Source organism: Caloenas nicobarica, chromosome 2 (assembly GCF_036013445.1).
Source record: "Caloenas nicobarica isolate bCalNic1 chromosome 2, bCalNic1.hap1, whole genome shotgun sequence".
NCBI lineage: Eukaryota > Metazoa > Chordata > Aves > Columbiformes > Columbidae > Caloenas > Caloenas nicobarica.
The window spans coordinates 158,120,580-158,136,179 of record NC_088246.1 but is presented as its reverse complement, the minus strand read 5'-3'; the positions used below and the strand labels follow the sequence as shown (position 1 = coordinate 158,136,179).

Below are 15,600 nucleotides of genomic sequence, written 5' to 3'. Positions count from 1 at the left end.
GGGAAGTTCCGATTGGACATCAGGAATAGGTTCTTCACTGGGAGGGTGGACAGTCACTAGAACAGGCTTCATAGATAAGTGGTCACAGCAACAAGGCTGTCAGAGTTCAAGGAGCATCTGGACAATGCTACCTAAACCAGTTCTAGGTAGTTCTGCAAAGAGCAGGGAGTTGGACTCAAGCCATATGGGTCTCTTGCAACTTGAGATGTTCTAAGGTACTGAAGGAATTATTCAGGGGTCATTTCCCATGTGAGAATAAGGGGATATCAACGTGTAGGGCCAAAATACTAAACCAGATTGCCTTAAGGCCTGAGCCACTATGGCTGCTCCTATGAAATGCGACCACTGAATGACAGAATGGTTGAGGTTTGAAGGGACTGCTGGACATCATCTGATACAACATCCTGCTCAAAGCAGGGTCACCTAGAACCAATTGCCCAGGACTGTGTTCAGGTGGGTTTTTTTAATGTGTCCAAAGACACAGACTCCATAACCCCACTGGGCAATGTGTGCCTAGTGTCTTGTCACTGGGCACCACCAAAAGGAGCCTTCTCTTCTCTGAGCTGAACAGTCCCAGCTCTCAGGCTTTTCTCATAGGAGAGATGCTCCACACCATTCATCATCTTTGGGGCCCTTTGCTGAACCCTCTGCAGTACATGCCCATCTCTGTTGCACGGGGAGCCCAGAAATGTGTATAGACCTCCAGGTGTGGTCTCACCAGAAACGAGTAGGGCAGAAGGATCACCTCCCTCAGCCTGTAAGCAACAGTAATGTATCCCAGGATACCATTATCTACCTTTACACCAAGGACACATTGCTGGCTTGTGTTCAACTTTGTGTCCACCCAGGTCCTTTTCTGCCAAGCTGTTCTCCAGCTGAGTGGCCTCCAGCACGTATTGGTACATGGGGTCGCTCCTTCCCAAGGTGCAGGACTTTGGCATTTTCCCTTGTTGACCTTCATGGGGTTCCTGTCAGGCCATTTCTCCAGCCTGTCAAGGTCATAGAGACCCTAAAGATTGAATCCAACCATAACCTAACTCTTGCGCTAAACCATGTCCTTAAGAACCTCATCTACACGCCTTTTAAACGCCTCCAGGGATGGTGACTCCACCACTTCCCTGGGCAGCCTGTCCCACTGCTCCACAACCTATTTTTTCCTAATATCCAATCTAAACCTCCCCTGCTGCGACATGAGGCCATTTCCCCTTGTCCTATCATTTACTACTTGGGAGAAGAGACCAACCCCCTCCATGCTCCAACCGCCTTTCAGGTAGTTGTAGACAGCAAGGTGGTCTCTCCTCAGCCTCCTTTTCTCCAGGATAAACAGCCCCAGGTCCCTCAGCCGCTCCTCATCAGACTTGTGCTCCAGGCCCAAGGTCCGTGTGGTTGGCAGCACAACCCTCTTGCGTATCACCCACTACTGCCAGCTCAGTGTCACCCACAGGCCTGCTGAGGGTACACTCTGCCCCATCCTCCAGACCATTAATGACGTGAAACAGGACTGGACCCAGTATTGACCCCTGAGGTGCACTGCTTTTTACTGGCCTCCAGCTGGACTTCGTGCCACTCATCACCACCCTCTGGTCATAGCCATTCAGCCGAATTCCAATCCCTCTGTCTCCTCAACCAGCAGTTTCTCTATGAGCATCTTATGTTAATCAAGCATAACTTCCCCTTTGCGAATCCATATTTACTCCTCCTGATGTCCTTGTAGTCGATGTGCCTGGAAATGACCACCTTCCTGGCGATCGAGGTGAGGCTGACCAGCCTATAGTTCACCAGGTCCCCCTTGCCATTTTTGAAGGCAGGAGTGACATCTGACTTCCTTCAGTCCTCAGGCACCTCTCCCAATGCCCGTGACTGTTCAAAGACTGAGCAAAGCTTCACAGCGACATCTGGCAGCTCCCTCAGCACTCATGGGTGCATCCCATCGGAGCCCACCGTCTTGAAATCACAACTAGGGTCAGTTCACAGCTTTTCTTCACTTTGTTTTAGTAAAAAACAAAAATCAAATATGTTCATGCCATACAAAGCTCCTTTTCAGTATTCTCCCCCTCCAGAAGGGGAAGTAAATGCGAGAATGGCTTTAAAATAAAATTACTTGCAGAATTTAGGATCAGTTGCCTAACACTTCATTATTCAATGAGGAAACACTCGGAATTCTTTAATCTTAGCATTTGTAGTTCCATACACCTGCAGTGATTTAAACTGTTCAGTAAACAGGTATAACAAGTTCTGTTACCAGGTGTTGAGATATTTTCTACCTTTGAGCATAGTAAACTACAAAATTCCCCAAACAGTAAATATTTTTGTTCAGATTTAAGTGAGGTGTCTGAAAACTAACAGACCTGTTATTTTTAAGTTTCAGCACCAAAATATTGAACACCGATATCCAGATACCACTCACAGACACAGCTAGGATTCCTACTTTTTCATCTTTTTTTTTCCAAATGAGAATCACCATTGAATGTAACACTTAGGCAGATTTTAATTTGAAAACAGTAATACGTATGTTCATATTGCAGTTTCATGAGAAGTGGGAGATTTATCACAAGACCAAAGAAACATTACACCTTGAATATGATATCTGCCTTTGTCCTGGGATCTGGAACTGGCTTTCCCAAATATATTTTGTGCTACAGCATCTTCTGCAGTACACGGCCTACATGTTCTCAACAAAGAACTGTTCAAAAAAGAAACCAGTTGATTCCAGACATATGACAGGAATGACTGAAGTTTGGTCTGGTGACTAACAAAGGACAACTGGAAGTTATGAACACATTACTGCAGTGATCCACATCACCTCGCTTTACTTCTGACATACAGGACAGCTAATTCTGACCTGCAACTTCTCTAACAGTTTTATTTGTCTCCAGATAGAGTGACAGTTTTATTTGTCCCCAAACAAAGTGACGGTCATTCAACCATTAGGATCCCAGCCATGCATACACCTAAATATGAATAAAAACAAATGGGAATTTAAAAAAAAACCCAGGCAATCTCTTGCAAGCATGAACCAGAACTTTGCTGTTTCTTTAATTAGACTATTCCTACATGCTGGCTCTATGAGAAATTACGTTTTCCTTCCCTCATCTGAGTGAAATCAGAATATCTGCTTTCAAATACAATTCCTCTCTCAATCTGGGGAGCAAACCCAAGCAGCTCTCCTTCTTTGTGGCCTTTTAATGCTTCAGGGGGGCTTATAAGAAAGACAGATTTTCTACCAGGACCTGTAGTCAAAGGACAAAGTGCAACAGTTTTAATCTGAATGAGGGTAGATTTAGATTGACACAATGAAAAAAATCGTGTACAAAAATGGTGGTGAGATAGTGGAACAGGCTGCCCAGAGAAGTGGTGAATGCCCAAACATTAGAAGGTCAGGTTGGACAGGGCTTTGAGCAACCTAGAAGAAGAGATCCTTTCCCAGGAAAGAGGGGTTGGAATGAAAACAATTCTATAAGTAACAGTGATTTCTAGCTATAAGTGACATGAATTGGTCCCCTGTGCCCCAAGGTAGAAAGGAAAATTTATCAACTTACTGCTATCATCCTCTAGAATGTCACTTTTTCAATATATCTTGGTTTGAGTCAGAACTGAGTGATCCTTAAATCTTATTTATACCTACTCTTACAGTATGAATGTAAGTTTTAGAGAGGAAATGCTGCTTTATTTACAAAATGTCCTTAGAGGCGTACACTAACATGCACATTAACACATGTTTATTTACAGCCTTTAGTTAATCAGATGTCTCAGTTCACATTTCAGTAGTGTTATCATTTATATTGCGCTGGTTCAGGATGGGAATTCAAATGCATTAAAGAAACACTGATACCAAGAGGGGAACATCTTTTAGCTACTCACTGTAACAGCATCACATTAAACAAACCGAGGATCCTCTATGCCTGCTAGCACAATAAATTAAACAGTAACTGGTGTGATCCTTCATTTTATATAGTCGCATCCAAGAAGCCATTTAAGAACAAGGTTAGTTTACAATAAAGAATGAAAACTGGAATTTTGCCAGGGAAAGAGTCTCACATCCCTTTCCTTTGTTGCACAGCGGAGGCAAGTACTACCTAAAGAGATGATGCTCAGCATAAGCATAATAGAAAACAATAAAAATGTTGTGATTGCATCCAATGTTCATTCTCTTTAGCAGTATTAGGAGGGAAAACACTAAAAATAAGGGCAAAGAGGACAGAAGGAAGCAGCTGTAAGACCAAGATAAATGACAAGAAAAGCACATTCTGAAAGGTATAGCTCAAAACACACAACTCTTCTACAGAAAATTCCACTCATTCACCCCCAAAATCCTACTTGGTTCTAGAGTGGAAAAAAAAGAAAAGGTCAGGAAAATCTGGAACAACCCAGAAATGGCAGAATAAGAGTTTCCCCAAACAACCATTAGGTAATTACTTACCATACAAAGGAATACCTGTGGCACAAGCTAGAATTTTGCATGCAAGTACAACAAATATATTATTTTCTACAAAATAAAACTTTGTTATGGAGCCAAAGATAGGCGTAACAAGTCGTCTTAAAAGAAGGCACTTGATAAAACGCATTATCTCCAGTTTCAACATGTCTGATAAGGACTAAAAAAAGTATGTAAATTAGTATGTTTTTTAGTGAAACTATTCAGGAATAATAAAGGCTAAAAGGCACACTCAGTTGTTGCATCCTTAACAAGAGGTTTCATGGATCAATGTTAGTATGTTAAAATATTCTGCAGATTATAAAGCGAGGTCAGGACTGAGGCTTTCGACTTCGTTTTACAAGTCTTCTCCGGCTTTGCTTCACCCTCTCTTGGATATCCCAGGAATGCTTGCTATTAAAGATATTTTATTTAGCACTAAGACACAGTCTTTAACAAAGCCTTCCTTCAATAAAAATACTTGTCACTGAAGTCAATTTGTGCTAAAGAAGAATCAGAGTATTAGAACTGAGTTTGAGACCTTTAACTCAACGACCGTAGCATCTCAGAAGCAACAGCATGAAGCTTCACTCCAGGAATCTTTTATGTTAATGGCACGCTTCAATTTCTGAGGGGAAGAAGTCATGGATTTTAAGATAAGCCTTGAAGTAAGGACAATCAAACCAACCTTTCAGTTTTCTTTAGAACACACAAAAATGGAGATGGCAAAAATACAACTTTTACCTCTCATCTCCAAATCAAATACGAAGAACATTTACATTTACCCTAAAGACACTTCAATAGCTGCAGGCCAACTACAAAGGATTTTGTGAGCTATGCAACAGCATGTATGTCCTGCATAAAAAACAGATTTAAAACAATAAATTTACTAAAAACCAGAGGATGGTAGAAATTCAGTACTATAAAAAGTTAATTATGTATGCATGTACTAGATACTAGTAGTGGAAACTGGGTATCAAACTTTAGTGATAAGGTCAGAACAATAACTTCTGTATCACAAACACTACCTTACAGACAAAAAAAAAAAACAACAAGAAAACATGAAATAGAACTGCAAATGTATCTGTACTGAGCATCTGCAGTAGAGCCATTACAGGCATCTATGGCAAACTTAAAACCAGATATTTAAGAACTGAAGTAAAATTAGCAAAAACACCCCAATCTCCAAAATTAAATGAGATCTCTAATTTGCAAGCACTTTTGTATGGCTGATTGCAGTTCTAAAGAAGTAAACCTTGGTGTATAATTACCATTACTCTGAACAGTATTAAAATCAAGAAAAGCAGAACAGATACAGTACACATTGCTTAAGAATATAACAAAAAAAATGTTGATTTAGAGAAAATAATCACATTCTTATAGGACACAAGCAGCAGTAAGTGTAAATTCTCTAAATTAAGGTTCCTTCTGCATTGCATTTGCAATCATCATCAGGATACATGTAACTGTGTAAGCAGATCTGTAAATGGAATTCCTCAGTGCTTTTTCTTCTAACATGCTTAATCTGAGTTATAAAATAATTTCAAAATAATATTTTGAAGTGTTTTAAGTTTCAGGCTTGCATTAATAAGAACCACAGCCACAACTGCAGGAAAATAGTTCACCATAGAAACAATTACACCAAGCTGCTGCAGCCACAGTCTCTCTGTACTGTAACACAAACACTTATGCACTTTATTTAGTTTTTGTTTTCACACTTCAGGATCCAAAGGAGTTGAAGCTGTCATCTCAGTACTGCAAGGAAGACAGGGAATGCTAGAGTAAAAATAAAACGTTTCCTGTGTCAAAGAAAATAAAGCAAAAGCAGTAGACTTGCTTATTCCTGAATCAAGCAAAAGCCACATTTTTATGAAAAAAGTGCCACTCAGCTGAGACCAAATCCACATTCTACCTCCAAAGCACTTCCACAACATTTTAGCATGACTACAAAAACTTAGTAATAGTGTAAAAAGGAATATGTATATCCCATAACTTAGAGGAATTGTTAACCAGACTATCTTCAATGATCCAAGATTTTTTCCCCTTATCTTTTGCTTGTATTTTGGGAGTCCATGAATTTTACTGCTGTGCTCTGGAGTGTATATTCTGCACGAAGGAAGAAGCTTAAAATACGTCTGTTCAAATGAAATTCCACTTACCTGGTCAAAGCAGGAACTGGGACGCCTCTTGCTCGAATAGATGGTTTTCCACGAACTACTGGAACTTCTGCATTTTCTGAGCCACCATTTAAATATGTTAATTCTTGAAGCTGTGCCTGTCTGATTTCATCGTTGTAGTCCTAAAACAGGGAACAGAGTGAGAAAAAAACCCCAAACTGTTCAATCACCTAGTATCAGCAAACACTGCTCCTGAAGGTTTCCTCTTAAAAAGCTGAGCATCCCACTGAAAAACTTTAATTTGTAGAATAATACTATATGCATATTATTCAGTCAAATATTTCTAAAAGAGTTCTACATATTAATCACATTTTTTGCTCAAGAATGGTTCTCTTTTCCATTGCATATTATTTCCATGCAGCATTACCACTTAAAATGCCAGTGTTAAGATGCTGTAGATAGAGGGAAACAACAACAATAAAAATCAAGGTCTCATATTCTGAGCTGAGATCTGGTTTGTAGTTCCAGCTGTAGAATGATAGTGAGTTAAAAGCAGGAAAAATCTCATTGCTTGGTGTTGCAAAGCAGTAAAGAATAAATACACTGTTGAGCACAGCCCTCATGAAGAATAAATTATAGACATTTACACTTAAAATCAGGAGTTAAAGAATAAACAAAGACATTCGTTCAATATACACGTGCACTGTTAACTAATAAAAAGAGCTCCACATATTTCAGTTCTAGAATACGCAACAGTAAACAAGCTGAAGACACATGGGTTGTTTCTGATTGTGCACAAATCCTCTCTCAAGGTTTATCAAAAAAGAAAGCTGAAGTTATTTACACTGAATTAATATGGTACTTCTAAAATACACAGGACTTTTCAGGGGCCTTGAGCCACCCTCCAAAACTAGCGCATCACACAGGAATAAAATAGATATAGCAATGAACCCTTGAACTATACATATTTTTGTCATTTTTCTTCCACTTAAAGTAAACTAAAGAACGCATCCGTAAAGGTGAATCAGAAAAATAAATTTTACTCAACATGTATACATATAAAATAAGTATCCAAATATTAATAGGTCCTAGGAATGAAGTGATAGTTCTGATATAACAGCTCTTACCTTATGCAAGTCTTCCCATTTCAAAGAAGGAAGGTTTGTTCAAGTACCACCCAGTTTACAATTCAGTTACAACACAAAGGACCTGCATCTCTTATTGGAAAACTGGTTTATTACATTTACGCGCTAGCCAGGTACCAAAAGACTGGCAAGGTAGCCCTTGCATCGGGTAACTCTGCATGGAAAGGAGGTTAAAACTTCTGTGAATTCCAACACATCAGTTATCCTTGAAACATTCTGCTTCCCCTCAGCTTCCACAAAAATAAATAAGTTTTCTAATTTATGCCATTTCTGAATAGTCAGTATTTTTTAAAAAGTGGCACTGTAAGGGCATTTTGTCCAAACTGCCTTGAATAGGCTCTGAAATTTAACTCAAATTGCCCATCTCGGATCATCCTCTACTTAGCAGCAGAGATCAAGCAGCAAACAAGATGAAAAAGCAAGTCTGGAAAACTGAATCAACCGTTTCAAACTGGGTAACTGAGGAAACATTTCATTATAAGCCAGCTTGGACCCAACACACAGCCAAGCCACCCTACAGAGTAGAATAAAAACAGGCAATTTGATACTATTCTGGCCAACTACTGTACAGGAACTCACTTTGTGCTTTGTTGCTGGAACCGAACTGGCTACAAACGCAAAATTCCATGCAAGGTATGTATGGAACAACACTTTTGTTTTGAAATAAAATGCCAATGAACGGTTAAAACTGTACCACAAACACAATTCTTAGGATTCGGAGTTCTGATATATGTCAGATGCCCTTTATAACTTCTCCACAAGACATCTTCCTCAGAATTGGGCTCCTAGAAAAATACCTTTGATCATCATTTGATATTAGTATAACTTGATTTTCTAGAGACATGCTCAGGTTGCCAGTGTACGTGTTGGGTCCTCTTTCTTCCTAATGATTTCTCATTTTCCCACAGCAGACTACTAGACATAGCAGCAGCTGTAGTGGTAGACAAGGACTCCACTGCACAAAGGCACAGAAGAGATAATACGGCCCTTATCAAATATGCCAGAAGCAGCAGGAGGACACAGAGTGAAGGAACAGTACAAGGAGCCATGATAAGCAGCAGCATTAATCCATTAGGCTCTGCAATGGATTCTCCGATTAAAAGTAACGGATGGTCGATTTACAAATACCCACTGCTGGAAAACAGCACATTGCAAGTCAAATTGAGGGAGCTCTCTCTTCTTCACCTAGAACAGGAGATGGACATGGAAACTCTTTGGACTGTACTGCTTTACGGTTTAGGCGGGCACAATGCTCAAATTTCAGTCAAATGCTGCTGATCAAGTTCAAGTGAAGTATTCATTTTATGAATACTGCACATCTTGACTGACTAGTGTTCTCTGAACATGGAGGATGTTTTCTTCTGTAGGAATGATAGAAGGGTTGGGGTTGGAAGGGACCTTTGAAGCTCATCCAGTCCAACCTCTACCATGAGCGGGGACATCTTCACCCAGATCAGGTTGCTCAGAGCCCCGTCCAGCCTGGCCTGGGATGTCTCCAGGGATGGGGCATCCACCACCTCTCTGGGCAACCTGGGCCAGTGTTGCACCACCCTCGAACACGGTATAACACAGGGATAAGGGGATAGAAGCACCATATGTAAACGAGTTGCTTATCAGTATGTTTGTCTGACTGTTCCTGGAAGTTTTATAACCATATTAAATTTCTGTACAGACATTAGTGCATCCCAGGATACCATTGGCCTTCTTGGCCACAAGGGCACATCGTTGACTCATGGTCAACCTGTCATCAACCACAACTCCCAAGTCCTTCTCTGCAGTGCTGCTTTCCAGCAGGTCCACCCCTAACTGGTACATCTGTAACTTAAAACCTTATTCAAATTCATCATTCAAGCTATTAATAAAAATATCTTTCATTTAATGTTAGGACAGATCCCTGCAAAACCCTATGCAGTTTTGGAAATCCACACAGATCTTTATCATCGCAGTCAGCAACAGTTATCAGGTTTCCAGTCACCTTTATACAAACACTTTACAGGTATTTGCCAGCTTGCTTAAAGAAATGTGTTTCCAAAGCCCACCAGCTCTTCCAAATGCCATTAAACGCTATTTTATCACCACACCTTACAAAGTGAACTTGCAGGAGGCAAGGCAGACTATAGGAGAAACTTGTAAATTCTGCTCATGTTGTAAATGGACTGCTACAGATTGTTCTCTCAAAGATATTTCTATACTTTGCTTTAAAGACAAGGAAAACAAGTAACTTGAATAACCAACAGCAAAGCATAATTAATGGTGTAGCTGTCAAAAGAAACACTGCCACTACTCAAAAATTAAGCAAAATAGACTATGAAAAGTCCTACTGGCCAAAACCGCGGTAATGATGGTATAATACAGAACCCAGGGCGAGGTGAGGGTGGAAGTACTTGGCTTTTTGTCTTATCTGACAAAAGAAATTCTGGGATAAATGTCAAGCACAATATCCACCACTTTGACAGTCCAACAGACTGCTGGCCAGAGGGTCTGGCCAGAGCAAAGGGACTGGCTAATTTAACAGGGGGCAAAAGAATATACTGGAAATCAGAAGCCACAGTCCCACCTGCAGAACACAGGCAAGAGTCAAGGCAACATAAGCACAGCCAAAAAACCTCAAGTCAGAAGGTTTTATGTCTGGGTTTGAGTTATATCAATAGTTTAAAGGAAAGTAAAACACTGCAGGTGCTTGAGGCTGAACTTCAATGCAAAGGTGCTTGTTCGCAGATCCAAAAAGACCTGAGAGGCCAAGGCACTTTTGCTATAGTCAGCTACAAGGTTATTTTGTATCCCCATTCTAGCACCAATTGTGATTGTATATTCAGGCCCGATCTGAAAACTGAACAATGATCATATTCCTAAACCAGGATTAGCATTTAAAGTTCTTGGAAGGTATACTTAGCTTGCACTGTAAGGAAAACACAAATTAAGATCAAATCATATATCCTGATAACAGGACTTCTTACTTGAAATAAAACTAATAATGTACTAAGAAAGCCACAACAGACCTTACAGAAAATAAAATTCAAGCTGTATTTGGCAGCAGTTAATCACATGGTAGTTTTGGAGAGGACAAAGCTGCTCCTTATTGCTTCCTAGAATGGCTGGTGGAAGGAGGGGGCAGAAGAGATTAAGGCATTTAGAGCCATTCTGATAAGATTACATTTGAAAAGCCAAAGGGAAATTAAAACAGTGTTGGCTCGATCCCATAGTTCAGAAAAGACTATGTAGCATCAGTTCAGCTCAGTACACCACAGACGCAATGATCAAAAATTGAGACGGAAAAGTGTACAACCACTGAATGGAATTGCTCATTATCAGTCTAATTCTACTGGCTTAACAGCAGTAATGACTAGGCTTTGATAAGCTTACTTCATTTATTGACATTAGGTCAATCAAGCTCAATGAAGAAAAATACCATGTGATTAAGGAGGCAGGAGAATCAGATATTTCTGTACTTCCAGTGCATGCAAAAAGTACTTTTTCAACTGAGCAGATTTTCATCTAAAAATGAAACAGCTGTTTGCTCACTAGGATAGCCAAGAACTCAGTTCTCCCTTCTCTTCACAAAATCAAATAATGAATCATGTAAATACAATAATCTTCGACATTATGACAGCCCAGCGTTCCTAGAAATATTCTGTTGAGTATCCCCCACCTATAATCAGTTTGTTTGTTCGAACAGCAGTATGTTTATTTACCTCTTCATATACATCAAGAAAAAAGGCATTTGGAACCCGCAGATGGAGTCATGCTGTGGTGCTTGTTTCTCTATAGCAGAACATAATGCTCAGGATATTTTGGGGAGGTTTAACTGTCTTAAGGGGCACCCACATTGCTGTGTTACTTCACATCATAGTGCCTCCTGATGATTGTTACTTACCATTCTTTGGTTCATGTCATGGAGTAGTATTGGCGCACAAAAATTAATTTTCATTCAAAAACAAGCCAGAAAAGACACAAAAAACACAATCAAGTCCAGTCACTTGGGACTTGGTTTCGTGGATATAGATTAGAGTTCGCACAAACTAAAATCCCCAAAACGCATACAGTAATATTGTCAGGTCATCAGCACCAGCTGCTTTACCCTAGAGAACAGCTGGTCCTTCTGCTCCCAACAGGCTGCAATATCCATACAACAGGTATCCATCCCAGCCCATCCTGAACACAGCTACTCTGACTATACTCAAACATCTGCCACTCAGATACACACCGTAGTAAAGCTTTTTTAGCTCAAGTCTCCCACATTTCCAAGTTCTGACACTAATCAGAAAGCAATTTTCAGCAGTAAAAATAAACAAGTCAATGCATCTTGAGGATGCTTTGCTTTCCTTGTTCAGTTATTTGATAAGCAACAAATAAAAAGAAGATTCAGCGAAGAGCTAATGCAGTTAAGAGCTTTATACACAGTAAAACCACCTCAAATGCCTCAGCTTAAGAGAATCTGGACTGTTCCAAGCAGTTTGATATTGCAAAACAATTGAGGTTGGTCCTTTTGTGATAAGCAAAAACTGAATCTTACGCAAAAAGACATTAGAAACCCTGCAACATCAGTATCTATACATATCCCAAACCTGGAGTACAAACTTACACTGGAAATTTACATCTCATTGTATACATCCATACATCACAAGTTGAAGAATACATCAGAAGTATAACCCATGTATCACTAGCTTGATGAGAAAAATAAAATTACAAGATAAAATTGTATCGATCCTCAGCACGGAACATAACCAGGATTATGGGTGGAAACAAACTTCCAATTTATTTATTCTTAGTAAAACAGACCCTATGCTGATGCTCCAGGCATAACAAGAACACAGAAAAGCCGTACCCTTAAGCAAATGTTTCCCTATTTTAAAGATGTTTACAATTATTTGTAAACTTAAATACTTTGCACATTGCCAGTTAAGCAAGAATAAGTTGCTGTTCTGCTAGAGGTCATATCATAACATTGAAGTGTATGTGGAGAGTTATGCATTCGCCCAATAACTGCCTATATCAGAAAGAAAAGTATTTGTAAACATGACCACTTCTTTCACAAGTAAAGGAAATTAAGCAACATGAGCAGACCAATATCATACACTTAGCTTTATAGAAAATTTCTTACTCGAGACTACCAAAATTCCTATTAAAAAAATTAAAATACTAACAGGGATGAGAAACTTCTTGATTTCTTCCAATGCATGTCCCATTCTGGCATAGGCTTCAGCTGGTGGAGCAAATACTTCAATTAAAACATGCAAGTCATCATTTAGGTGGAAGTACTTTGCCTCTCCACTTTTTCTCAGCTCTTCCTCCTAGAAGGTAAGAAAGAAGTTGTTGTTGTTGTTTGGTTGGTTTTTTGTTTCTTTTTTTTGTGTTTGTTTTTTTCACCTTCTTTTTTAAAACATATTATAATGGAAGTACTAAAGCTGTTTCAGAGGCATTTGCACAAAGTGTTTCCTCATGTAGAAACGCACACTTCTCCGATACACTTCAAACCAATCATATTGCTAAGATATCAGAATATTATCAGTTTGCTTATCAACACTAAGTGACCAGTAACACACAAAATAGGACCCATCAGCTCCTGCTCACACACAGAAACTGTAGCACAAGGGCAAATATTTGCAGGAGTTTTGCCAAGTGCACCAGTTTCATGTAGAAGACACTGAGAAACCTAAGCGAACTTGAAGCCTCTTTTCTCAGAAGTCTTTAGAAACAGGTTTGATTTAATATTCCACAGGAGCAAAATTCTTTTACCAATATTATTTCATTCTTACTATTACTGCACAGCTCCAATATTTCTTGTTTACTTTCTGTTCTCACTGAGATTTCTACCCCATGAGTACAACCTTCACAGAACTGTGCTACTTGGAGATGAAACTAATGCAGTGTATAAGCCAAGGGAGAAGGACATTAGAGGAAAAAATAGTTCACTAGTTATTTCAAAACAGTTTATTTCTTTTATTCTGCTTTACCCAACCTACTTCAACATGACTGGAAAGCTGTGATTTCAATGGAGTGGAACAGAGCTCAGTTCTCTCAGAACGCCTCCCCATCCCTCCCATGTGTGTTCGACTGGTGCATTCCAAGAGAATAAGACACCATTAAAAATAATTTCATTGTATTACCAGATAATATTAAAATCCTAACAGTTCTGCTATCTAAAAAACAAAGCCCTAATAATTCTCCCCTTGCTCATTGTGTTTAGCAAACACCAGGTATCTTCATCCTTTAGATTATTAAAAATAGACAGTTTCAGTGATACCCAAATAGGTATATACAAGCTATTCCAGCTGTATTATTCTAAAGTATCCAACTAGGTCCTCTTCATGTTCCTTTTTAAAAACCCAACCAGATCCACAATGACAGGAACCTTACTGATTCTGAACACAAAGATTAATTGTATTTAAGTTTTCTGTGGAAGAAAAAAAAGCCTTCCAACTTTTAACAACATATTTGCCACTTAATTTAAAAACAAAAATTTACTTACAGTTTTGGCTAGCATTTCAATTAAGAAAAAGCCAAAAATTTAAACAAAGCATTACGAAAGGAAACAAGAGAAGTTCAAATTAGTCAAATGTAAACCTTTAAGATTCTTCCCCAGGATTCTGAGATTCAAGTTGGAATCTGAGCTTTCCAGCTTGAGCTTCTGCTTTTAATAAAACAAACTTTTATACTGCAGAGCCATTAGAAAAACTCAGGGGACTTCCTACTCCGTGACACATCGTGTTTTGATATAGAAACATGTAATTCAGCAACAGAACACTGTCACTTTGACACATTGCACAAGAACTGAGAAAGTTCACCAAGTGTCATTTAAAACAGTATTTGGAGGTTTACTTTGGCATCCTGGTTTAGTAGCAAATTTAGCTCATATTCTTAGTTTCTTTACCTCCAGCCGAACTGTCTGTGTCATATTTCAAGTTTGTAGTTTTTCATAACTGTGCAGCATTTAAACCTTAAGAGTTGCATTGTCTGTATTATGTATTACGTAACAGCTCTCATTCAAAAAATCCATTTCATATCTTCAAGTCTTTATTATATTTTCATAAACATAAGTTATATTTCTGAGAGTTATATTTAATAAATATTTTTCAAGAAGGAATTAAAAGAGCTAGCTTTTGAGTTGTGCACAGAATAAAGTCATTTACAGGCTCTTATCAAGTTCTTGATAAATACTTTATAAATCACATAATATACATTTTGCTGCTGGAGAAATGGGCTGAAAGATATATAGTTCAGGAAATTCAGTAGCTAGCCCTCTACATCGCTGTTTCATATGTATGTCGTTACCAATCTTTATAGCATGCAGTATTTTTAAGTTTCAGATTGCGTAACCACAGAAAGGTCTCACTGGAGGCCTATAAAGCATGTTATGCTACAGGCAAGAAATATGTTCAGTGTTTTAATTTGTATCATTAGGAATGCTCCAATTAGAAAACGCAGCTTACCAGACAGGTGACATCTCCTCACTGATGTACAATTATCTGCTACAAATTTAGCCAGATAGTAAAGAATGAAAGTGATTAGTACAAATACCTATGAAGCTAAAGGTCTTTTCTGCTGTCTGCTTTGGCTCTTGCAATGGATACATCCACTATAACCAAATATTTCCCATAGAAACAATCACAATTTGTCAAATGCTTAAGCTGCATAAGTCATCCTCAGAGCCGTGAGTTCTTTTCTAGTTGTAGTTTATCTCCTTTCATCAGCTATTTTTCTCTTCGCCTGGAAACGTTATTAAATGATATTCAATTTCAATGTTAAGTGTTATTTTATGTGAAAATGTTTGGATCTAGAAGTCACGTTCCTCCAAAAGTGGCAGCACTCATGTTCACTTGGGCATTACAAGCTGCACAAGATCAATCCAGAACGTGTCACTGGTAATTCCCACTTACATCCCCAAGAACCGTAGTTTGGGGGGGTAACTGAAGTACAACTCATG

At 38.9% G+C, this 15,600-nt stretch overlaps 1 protein-coding gene across 3 annotated transcripts in view; it reads right to left on the bottom strand.

The window, feature by feature from the left end:
- Positions 1–15,600, bottom strand: part of KHDRBS3 (KH RNA binding domain containing, signal transduction associated 3) — a 93,353-nt gene that overhangs the window by 37,898 nt on the left and 39,855 nt on the right. For all 3 annotated transcript variants that reach the window (XR_010605790.1, XM_065628883.1, XM_065628884.1), the window contains exons 4-5: positions 12,821–12,967; positions 6,574–6,713 (exon numbers count right to left, since the gene is read on the bottom strand). Coding sequence is in view for 2 of the 3 variants with exons in the window: in XM_065628883.1 (XP_065484955.1) it covers positions 6,574–6,713; positions 12,821–12,967 (287 nt within the window). In the remaining variant the exon portion in view is untranslated. The remainder of the gene's footprint in view (positions 1–6,573; positions 6,714–12,820; positions 12,968–15,600) is intronic.